Raw genomic sequence first — 11,460 nt, forward strand, 5'->3', positions numbered from 1 at the left:
GCTAGCTAATAACTCCAGAGTAACGTTAGGCCTAACTAGCTAGCTTAATACACAAAACCAAACGCTAACAATATTTTTTGGAAATAGTTATCCTTTGGAGTTTTTAATAAAAACTAATCAAATCGAGAAATAATTAAGTTAAAATTAAATTACCTGTTATTTGTGTAAGGACGTTTATTTTTTTTAAATCAACATAAGCTAACCTAGCGTTGGCAAAAGTTAGCGTTACAGTGTAGTTTGAGTTAACAATGCTATACCACAAGCTAGCTAGGTTAAGAGTTCAATCTGTCAAACTGTGAGTTCAGCTAACCGCGGAGTGTGGGTATTGTTATCTGGTGACTCTTGAACTGATATTTTAACTGAGTATTTTAGTATTGAATGATCTACCAAACACCTAAATTTACTAATTAAGCTGGCAAAAACAAATTTTATTTTAAACAAAAGATGTTAGCTTATACCTTTTGAAATAACCCTGGACAACACATACTCTAAACGTGTGTGTGTGTGTAATGTTTATCCAGGCCCTGTCTGCAGTCCACCGCCTGGCATTCCCACCATCGGTCTTTAAATTCCAAAGAGCAAACTCTCTTTTACCCAGCTCAGCTTTAAACACGTATACTCATGGCCATGACAAAGTCTGACAATGTCCAGTTGGTAAAATGTATCTCTTTTATTGTGCCACCGGTGTCTTTAGACACACAGCAACTTCAACGGTGCCTCTATGTGACATTAAATCCAGGCTAAAAGTACTTCTATCAATGTTTTCTCGTTACTCAACAAACTGTGAATTTTCTAAATATTCTCATGCTGGCACGTATACTGTGGCAACATTAACATTACTCAACATAAAGAGTGCAGTGCTAATAAAGACGTCTTCTGAACTTATTGAAGGCCAGGAAGATTGTCCCATTCTCCTGTTAAACGTGAGTAACATCCGCATTTCTACTTCACTCAGCACAAAATGTGTTAAGAGAGCAGCAGTAGGATGACACATTCACCACCAGTTGAAAAAGGAACTAGCCAGTACTCTATTTTGGTTCCAAGGCCATTTTCAGTGTCCTCACATTCCTAACATTGTCTCATTCTGTTTAAATGTAATCTTGTTAGGCTAAAAGTGGTCTTTCACTTAGTAGCTTGTTGATAAGGGGACAAGTAAACATTTTTTCACAGTAGCCGGCACATCAGGGAAACCACAGGTGGATCTAATAAAAATTCAGCCTTAATTACTGTTATTGATTACACCTGTGTTTTATTTCCAGTTATGACATGCCAAAATATCTGCTGGGAGCTAGGCAGTAAATGACTGAAAGGTTTTAAAGGTATTAAGGCAACATCATAGAAAATTAAAATTATGAAAGTAGAAAAGTAAACTTCCCAATTCTAGAGAGGAACATAAGTTTAATCAGGATTAAATATATGCCCAAAAAAGATCTTGCAACTCATAAGAGATTCAAACAAATCAAAACAATACAAAAAGATGAGCTGTTCTGTCTGTCATGTCAATAGTCTTACAGTCGTTTACTTCCTACAATTGTTTTGGATGATTGGGGGTAAAATGTATACATATATCTCATTCACCATATTTTACAGTGCATTGATTCTCAAAACCATAGCCTTTTTCCACATTTAAAAACCCATACATAAACTCATTTATAGAATTATTTACATACAAGGCTTAAACAAGTCAACTCAAACCCTTTGATGATCAATATGAAACTTAAGACATCACACATCAGAACATACAGGAACTTTCTTAAACTTCATGGCTTGGTTAAGACATAGTGACATTTTGTTACATAAATCAATGAATGGATAGGAGGCAGGAGTGGCCTCTAATTAAATATAATAAACTAACACTCAGCAAGTACATTGGGCATATTATTCATATTACTCAACTTGCAAGTTATTCCACCTGTGTCTTTAAAGTTTGGTTGCATACACACAAAAATGTACAAATACATATCAACAAGTGATAAAGTGAAACCAAGTATCCGTGAAGCCTACTAAACACATTGCACACGCTGCTTAAAGTGCACCTAGGTGGTAGGTACACAAAGCAAGCATATGTAATGTTAAACTAAAGAACAGAATAAATCGAAAGTATGAAAACAAATGAATTTAAATTGAATAAACTTAGATGTCACAACGGAGTTAGTAAGCAACCACATCACCAAAGACACAAAAATAAGTCTACATCATCTCAGTTTAATCACAACACCTTATTTGAGATGACAATTTTAGTAAATTCATACCAGGAAGAAAAACAACAGCAACACTGTACTGTGTGTAATGTATTTTGATTTTTGAGTGTTGCAGAGATGTAACAGTGTGTTATGACCTCCAATACATGGATTTATATTGTGTACGTGTGTGTCAGAACTGAGTACAGCATCTCCAAACACACAGAATGATAAAAGAAAAAAACATCCCAGGCAATATTAATATAACATCAGTCATAATACCAGCTCCTTTTTTTTTCTTGACTCTATCATGAAGAATTGATAAGCAAAGGACAGTGGATGATTTATGTAATCAGTCATGTGGAAACAGACACGCCAATAAAATGTTTGTTAGAGAAAGGGAGAACAATTATTTATTTAGTCATTTGTTTTTAAACTTGTTGCTGTGTATCACACAGAGACGCTTAAGTTTATAAAGCCACACTTTTCCATGTTCGTGTTATGTTATAATTCCTCCTTTAACACTCATGACTATTTGGAGTTTACACTTAACAATGGAATGACTTGCCAGTCCTTTATGTTTGCCAACCCAGTAGACAAAAAAAACTACTCATGGTGCACTCAATGTGTCAATCAGATTATATAAAGAAATAAAGGTGAAAGTCAGGCGGGTTTTATGTGGGAAATAAGCCAAAAAGAGCACTGCTTTCACTAAACACCCTCTCAGATCTTCTTATATGAATGATGGCTGGGGAAGAGAATAACAGACCGCTGTTTAACAAAAAAAGATAAAGATGATTAAGTGTGTACAGTGGTGTTTTTAATGTGTGTGAGAGACTTGGCAAAGACCAGAAGCTATCTGTGGAACAGAGGCATAGTGTTATGAAGTACATTTGCAATATAATTAGATTTTAAACATTGTCTGTGTTCTTGTGGGATTACCAACCACTGTTACCACCAAACAGGAAACGTTGGCTCACAGAGTCTGGACTTGCCGGGTTCCCGTTCACGGTTACGAAAGCGTCACTTAGGGCAGAAGCAGCCACAAGGCCACGTTGGACAGTGTTGGGCTGGGGTGGTGACAGAAGAGGAGCCCAGGGTGAAAAGTGGTCAAATACAATATGAGAGCAAAGTCCTACAGCTTGGTCTATGTGAGCACAGCGAGGACAGGTGGTGAATATACAACAGGAATACACACTCCTCTTCTAGGGGCTTGATGACAGGCTCTAGCATGGGTGCATCTTGGGAGACACATACACATACCATCCATACATATTAGTCCAGTCTCCAAACAAGGGCTCCAGATGTGTCTCTTTGTCACCCTCTGGTGGTTTTGTCCAGATCTGGGATCACTATCTCTTTCTCTCTCACACACACACACACACACACACACACACACACACACACACACACAGACAGACACACACAGACACACAGTCTGCGATCGCACAAATCTCCACCTACCTCCCTACACACAAACACGCACGCAAAAACATACATACATACATACATACATACATACATACATACATACATACATACATACACTCCTTGGCTCCCCTGTGTCTGTATTCAGGCTTATCTGGTGTAGTAGACTCTGTAATAAACACTCTTGGAGCGCCAGAGTGAATAGGAGTTGTCAAACTTGAGCAGGTAGACTCCGCGGCCGGGGTACTGGTGGCTGCCGGCGTATACCTCCTCGTGACAGTCCCGCCGGTACACCGGCACAATCTCATCCACCTGAGGCTTCCCTGCCTCCTTCTTCGCCTTCTCCTCCTCACTGGGAGGCTCACCTGAGGACAAAACAACAATGTATCAAGATGCGATAGAACGCAGGAGGAATGTGCCAATGCATTCTCATCTTTATCCCGAACACACACACACACACACACACACACACACACAGGTTTATGACCAAATGTGGCACTCTCTCTTGTGCAAAACACAATGTTATGACACTTAACATAAATACACAACTGCTACTCCGGCAGATTTGAAGTTTAGAAGGACTGGCATATCTGCCAAACGCTAATTTGTACAGATACTTTAACTAACTAAAACTTAATTATTCCACTGAACAATATTGCCTTTTATCTTAACATATTTTGCCACAATTTATTTCTAAACACACCACTGCCCTGGGTTTCACCAAAGAACTAAAGCAGGACTTCTTCTAACCGTAGGAAAACTATGAGATGTTTAACTATGGCGTGGGCAAGTTCTGAACTTAGATAAGAATATAATAATATCTGAAAAAATAGTTATTCATTTCTCAATTGGCTGATGAGGGAAGCAACAGAAACAAACTGATAAAACATTCCTATTCAAAGCAGCTGCTTCCCAACTGACCCGTCTGTACCATTTCATATCCAAAAGGCAAACTGTGAAACTAAGGGAAGAGCAAAGTTCCATTTCCAATTCTTAGTTTAAATAATTACAAACACATTATAATATAAGAGCCTACAACCACACACATCATTGTAAGTAAACAACCACCACCGGAAGTCAGAAACACTGCAGGATTATTCACACAGCCTTCCCACCCACACCTCACCTTCATCTTCCTCGTCCTCATCACTGGACTCCGACACGTGCACGCTGACCGAAGCGGAGGCAGCATCTGTCCATTCGAAGAAGACCCCGAAGCCGATGTCATAATAGTCTGTGGCAAACTCCCAGAACAGGTAAGAGCCCTCCTCGTGGGTGGGAACCCGCACCGTCACCACCTCACCACGCCCCACTGTGATCACACTGTCTGCGTCCTGCCGGATTTTCTCCTTGAAGTCCTTGATCTGTGGCCGTGTCCACATGGAAGGAGCAGCTATGACTGGTGGAGAGTCTGCTGGGATTAAAGCAAAAGAGACTTCTCACAATCTTTTGAAAAAATCTTCTAATTCCAACGGAAAGAATATATGTATATATTTTCCCAGCATACACAGGCTGAATGCCAAACCAGCTCCCCTAACAGGCCACCTGTGTGTGTGTGTGTGTCAGAGAGAAAGCATGGGTAGACTACATACAACCACTGTCAAAGAGTTGCATAGTAGGCCATCCATCTTTGCTCAAAACAGTTTTGGCAGTGGGCAGCCAGCCACAGTGGATAGCTTTAGCTCAGGATGTATTGGTTTTGGAATCAGACCAAGGCTTTGTCCATTACTGGTGTGAGTGCTTACTCTTCTGTAAGCAGAATGTGTGGTTGAAGGATACCTAAACCAGCAGACTATTATGTTCCCCTTGTTCCAGCTCTTCCCCTCCCTGTCCCCCAAGTCACATTAACAGGGACTCATCAGGGGTCTGTTTCAGAAAGCAGGTTTAGTGAAAACTCAGAGTGAGTTAACCTTGTCATGAGGGGAACTCTGGGTTCTGTTTCAGAAAGAGAGGTTAATCACACCTGAGAGAGAGGGGTAACTCCAGCTTGTTTCAGAAAGAGAGGCAACTTAACCCCAGAGTCAGTTACTATGGTAACTGAGTCTGAACCTAACCTAGTCAGGAGCAGGTTTTCTCCTCTCAGTGTCCTCCCTCTGACACAGCACTCTTTCATTTCCTCATTCATTAAGACTGTATCAGGCGTTTTTAGTGCAGTTTGTCGTCTGTTTGAATAAAAATAAAAAAATTTAAAAAAACTGGTGGTTTATTAACCATGTTAGGCAGACTATAAAACGTCTCTGTTTCGAATTGGTATTTCGTTGTGTTGATAATCCTGGCGATAAAGAAGCTGTATTACTTCGCAGGCAATCTGTCAGTTATGTAGCCTACATAAACTTATCCGTCCTCATATCACTAACGTCCGCCATCGTGGACATGCTCTACATCCCAGCCGATTATTTGTGTCGCATTACTATTTGTCTTCTTTACAACATTGATTTTGATTGTTTTGTAGAGTTTCCTGGGCACAAACCTGTAGGATCCATTAAAAATGTATGTGTAAAACACTTTGAAATAAAAGATTATGACTTATAATTCTGTTGATGATGGTGCTGCAGCCTCAGAATGAGATTAGTAGGGCTAAGACTTTTTTAGCTCACAGAATTTGCACCTAAATGTAATCTTGTACTTATGATTAAATATGATATTGATCCACTATATTGGAACTTACGCATTTCCTCTAGCAGCTATTTTCTCCCACACAAACTCCTGCTACTTTACAGCAGTTGTGTTGCTTTTTTAAAAACTAAATACATGTTCAAACTCGCTTTATGTGCGCATGAGTATTTCTGCCGACCAGTTTGTTTGTGGTTGTTACCACGGTGAATCGTAGTATCATGGCTCATTCATGCTGCCTTTTTATTGTGGTGGTGCACACGCTTAACCCTGAGTGAACCTACTCAGGGTTGATTGACCCAACTCTAATGAGCTGTTCTGGAACCGAAAACTCAGAGTTTCCTATCTCAGGGTGAATCAAGCAGGGCAGGGCGAGTTCAGGGTTAGACTCAGAGTTTGTTAAACCTCCTTCCTGCAGATGATCAGGTTTCAAGATTGGTCTAAAGCTTTGTCTGTTTGACAGAGAGCTTTCCCCCCTCTGCCCTGTAGCCAATAGCCACACAGAAAGGAAAATGTAGATTATTTCTGCATGAAGTCAACTCCAGTGGTTTATGGATTTTAAATGAGAAACTTTTACTGCCCACCAACCTAATAAAGGCCCGTTCTCCGAGACCTCCTCTGCCGGCTCAGGCTCGGGCTCCCGGTCCATGCTCTCCGAGTACGAGTCCGACTGGCCTCCATTGACTGTTGGGGTTTCCTCACCAGCAGGTGGTAAAGCTGCACACAAAGGTCCTGCTGCTGAGGCGGGGATGGGTTCACCACTGTTGAAGCCGCTAGATTCAAGGGTACCCTGCACCCTCGAATCAGCCTGCTTCTGTAAGGCCGCCTGGACCAAAGGAACACAACACTGAGTCCAGACATTAAAACTCAAACTAGGGGCCAAAACCAAGAATGTAATGTTTGATTTAGTACTTTTACAGACATTTAGACTTGGCCCATGATAATTTATCAATTTACTGTTCATCTTTAAGAGAAGATGTGCCAATACCTAAGCTTCCAATTAATCAACGAAGGTCCATCCTTCAGTTAGTGATTATATAGTACCTGTTGCTGGGCCAGCTGGACCTGGTAGAGCTGCTGCATGTACTGCTGATAGTGCTGCTCCTGGAGCTGGCGGATGAGGCCCAGCTGTTGCTCTGGGCTGTTGGGGTATTGCTGAGCAGCATACTGTTGGAACTGCACTGCTGTCTGCGCATTCAATGCCGCCATTATCTGTTGCCTGGGAAATAAAAACACGGAGGCGGAGTTGGTGAGGAAGAAGATTCTGGAAACGGAGAGGAGACACTGGCGGGAAAGTGGAAAGTTGGAGAGTTTTAACATAGAAACAAGAGCGGTAGTGAGTGAGGAGCTCGTCCTCTGATGAACAGCTAAAGTGCACTGACTAACAATGAGTCACAGCTCCAGAACTAAAAAGAGAACACCCCTGTAAGCTATCAAGGTCAGGGAAATGCTGTGATCATGTAGAAGTCATGCTGAAGTCAAACTGAAGGTGTCGCAAGCACATTAATGCAAACACACCGTGATATAAACACACATACTTCTGCTGCTCAACCCGTAGCCTTTCCTCCTCTGCCTGTCTCCTTTCCTCTTCCTCTCGCAACAGCCTTTCCTCCTCCTCGAGCCTTCGTCTCTCCTCCTCCTGCCTTTGTCGCTCCCTCTCCTCCTCCTCCAGCCGCTGTCGCTCCTCTTCTTCTTTCCTGGGAAGGACCAAAGTAATGTAGTTTATTGTAATTGTGCAAACTGTCAAATTCACACCAAAAAAAACACCCTAAGTCCTTAAATGTCCACTAATGCCCCGGGTGCTTTACACTTTGAATGTAGGAGTCTTTATTTAGCCACTGTGGCAATGGGATGTCCCTCAGGGGAACGGAACTTACCTTTTCCTCTCCTGCTCCTCCCTTTCGATCTTGTGTGAGGTGACGTAGGGAGCGAAGAGGTTACAGCACTTGTTCAGCAGCTTGACAAACTCCACCATTGCATCCTCTTTCTCCAGGTTGCCCAGGGAAGCCCACTCTTTTCTGCACACAGAGCAAGAAAGAAGGTAAGATGATTATTTTACGTACAAAAAAAAAAGGCAGCATTTGTAACAAACATTGTTTGCAAACATGAAATTTGTGCAATTAGTGAACCCTCAGTAGATTTGAAATACGCATGCGTGTGTGTCAGTGAAGCCGGTTGTCTTACATTAAAAGTTTTCATACATTACAATACAACGGAATGACAAGCACAGCACGTGTTTAATCCACTATATTTACACTCCAAATTGCTGGAATACACAGCATATTTTGAAAGTCACACCCGCTGGCACACACATACAGATGTGATTACCTGCGGTCGTTGCCGAGGACATCAAAGAAGCCGACCTCCGGTGAAGCATCAGGATTATAAGGGCCCAGTAACACCTGTTTGTGCAGAGCCACCAGTCGGAGCTTCTCCTCATACGTTGGGTGGAAGGCCTTTCCATCTTTTTCTGAGAGCAGCAATGAGTTTGCAGTTATTGTTTTTTATGTTCGTCAGTTAAAAGTGCTTGTGAGAACTACAATACTCATGTGTGTCTTAGTTTAACATGGAAGTAGCAACAACACACACACTTAATAACATCCTTCCGGCAAAATGACATTAATCACAGTGAAAGTATGTAATCCGAGGTGAGGCAAGGATCAGATTTATGTATACAACTAGACCTAACCCTAACTGACTAAAAATACATGACTAAAAATGCAAAGCACAGATTACTATTACACCAAACCGGTTTGCACAGTCATCACAAGTGCTCTGCTCCAATAAAAACAGTACAAAAGTAATTAGGGTGTTTGCAAAGTAACAATTTACTACAGGGGAGCCACGGAGGACAGGAAAGTTTATTTATATATATATTTGTTTATTAATAATTTCTTCTAAGGCTAACAAGTTTTATATAAATGGCTGATACACTTTAATACACTGCACTGTTTTGACTTCCTTATTCTTGACAAATATTACTTAATGACCTCAAATAAAGCCTTGATCTTAAAACTAACAATGGATGTTTTAGTATAGCTGTCTGGTTACATACTGCAATTCAACATTCCTTGAGAGTAAAGTAAAGCTGTGCAACATTTTGATATTATATCAATATTGTGATAAGAGATAAGATATTGTTTTAGATTTTGGATATCGTAACATCGTAATATGGCATAAGTGTTGTCTTTTCTGGTTTTAAAGGTTGCATTACAGTAAAGTGATGCCATTTTCTGAACCAGACTGTTCTAGCTGTTCTATGAGCCTTTTTCCATGTAGTCATAATATCCACATTACTGATGATTAAATATTAATCAGTAAAGTAAATATTTTGTGAAAGCACTAGTAGTCAGCAAGGCAATATCGTTGTGGTATTGATATCGAGGTATTTGGTAAAAAATATCATGCTATTTGATTTTTCCATATTGCCCAGCCCTAGCGTAAAATATGCAATTTTAAGAGATGACACTAATGCCAATTGTGTCTTAACTGTGATGCTATTAACACAGACTGTCCAGGTAAAATAGCTTTCCAGTTTGTATGCATGGAAAATACAAATACAAGTAATCGCGTTGCAGGATGTATTGGATATCCTGTTGGATTAGCAGCAGAGAGTTCTATACGGATACGAGGAGGCAGTTGAGCTGTAAAACAGACCAGTGGTCATGCATCCATTAGCTAAGTGCCGAAAACGTGGTTTCAAGCAGCTCTGCAAACTGGTTTTAAAGACGTCAAGCTTAGACTATGGATCGATTGTATCCACAGGACTAACCAACTCCTTCAGCACAGCAAAAACCCGTCCAATTCACCAGATAAAGATATGTCTAAGTGCAACTGTTATACTGGCTCCCTACAGACGCATCAGTGGCAGGGCAGGGCGTGTTTAAACCTCCCAAACAACTCACTATGAGCCACCGTTCAGTTAAGATGGATAGCTTCTTACATTACAACTCTTAGCTTCATTAGCTAGCTGATTAAGCAGTCGCATGACAAGCCAGGTTATTCTTCCGGAAAAGCCAAAAAAAGGGTAACGTTACAGAAAAGATAGACAACACCAGGCAAACAGCCGGATGAAATGTTTCAGGCCCCACGGACACAAATGGACTGCTTGGAAGTGCCGAGCTTATTTTGTCTGTTAGCAGGTGTGGCTACTCGTTAGCTGTGTAGCTAAAACGTTGCAGCTGACAGCAGCAGCAGTCCCGGTGGTGACAGCTAATGTTAGCATTCGGCTAACCAGCAAGCGATTTTCCTCACAATTTAACGGTCGGTTCGATCATTAGCTGCATCTATACGTTCAAGCTGTGAGATCATAACAACCGTAGAATACCTTTGAAAAATTTAAGGCCCATTCCGTACAGCTCCAGCAAAGGAAAGCCCCATTTTCTCTCTATCGCAGATTTGTCTGTCTCTCCATCTTCGCCTCCCGCGACACCCGGCGTATCGGTCTCGGGTTCCGCGGGTTTAGGGTCAGGCTCTTCGACCTGGATCTGCTCACCCTCCGGGTCAGGACTGAGGGTGAGGCCATCGATAGAAACTTCGAGCCGGCTTGAAGTAGCGGTGTCGAGGTCGCCGCTCTGAACCTCTGTCGCCATCATGTAGACTGTCAGCTGAAGCGGCCACGTACCTACTTCCGTGTAGACTCAACGGAAGTTCCGCGAGATTTGTTTCCCTTCGATGTAAATAATGACGACGCTTAAACCTGAGAGGAGAAATATTAAGAATTGGTTCAAAATATTTTTTTACAGTAACCGTATGTCTAATTCTCTTTCTTTTACCCAGGAAATGACACAGCCACACAACAAAGTGGCCATTTTCTATTGGGAATTGTATTACTATATGTAAAGTAATAGTAAAAAGAACTCTTATAGTATGGTAACTATTAACTAGAAAATTCCGCAAGGCATTTTAACAGTGTGCCTACTACTTGGTGCATATCCGAATAACAATAAAACTTCACAAAAAATAGCTATGAAGTAGCATATCGGCACACTGACTTAAATGTTAATACCCCCGGCAATAGTCATCCATACACACATTCATTGGCGTTAAAGGTATTTTTTACTGCTGAAAAATTAACATTCATCTTTGCATGTGCACGAATGTGCATTTATATAATAAGAACTAGAGCTGCTGAAGAAGCCAATGACATTGTTTAACATGTTTTCTTTTTTATTAATAATATTACAAATCAATCAATATATATATGGGTCAGAATTGATTGATTTGTAATATTATTAAT

General features: G+C 41.0%; 1 protein-coding gene across 5 annotated transcripts; it reads right to left on the minus strand.

Moving 5' to 3' along the window:
• Positions 1-1,378: 1,378 nt before the first annotated feature.
• On the minus strand, positions 1,379-10,861 carry acbd3 (acyl-Coenzyme A binding domain containing 3). 5 transcript variants are annotated; one of them, XM_034900276.1, is made up of 10 exons: positions 10,549-10,861; positions 8,550-8,691; positions 8,099-8,239; positions 7,760-7,918; positions 7,266-7,440; positions 6,810-7,047; positions 4,735-5,019; positions 3,679-3,973; positions 3,617-3,644; positions 1,379-3,580 (listed from the first exon to the last, which is right to left on the minus strand). In XM_034900276.1, exons 1-8 carry the CDS (start codon positions 10,814-10,816, stop codon positions 3,759-3,761), a joined length of 1,623 nt encoding a protein of 540 aa, XP_034756167.1. In that variant the 5' UTR covers positions 10,817-10,861; the 3' UTR covers positions 1,379-3,580; positions 3,617-3,644; positions 3,679-3,758. The 5 variants fall into 5 exon arrangements, with proteins under 5 accessions (XP_034756167.1, XP_034756165.1, XP_034756163.1 ...); XM_034900274.1 differs by having other exon boundaries at positions 1,379-3,545; positions 3,610-3,644; positions 3,707-3,973; positions 4,735-5,022; XM_034900272.1 differs by having other exon boundaries at positions 4,735-5,022.
• Between the last annotated feature and the right edge of the window lie 599 nt (positions 10,862-11,460).

The sequence above is a fragment of the Etheostoma cragini genome, chromosome 18, assembly GCF_013103735.1.
Source record: "Etheostoma cragini isolate CJK2018 chromosome 18, CSU_Ecrag_1.0, whole genome shotgun sequence".
NCBI lineage: Eukaryota > Metazoa > Chordata > Actinopteri > Perciformes > Percidae > Etheostoma > Etheostoma cragini.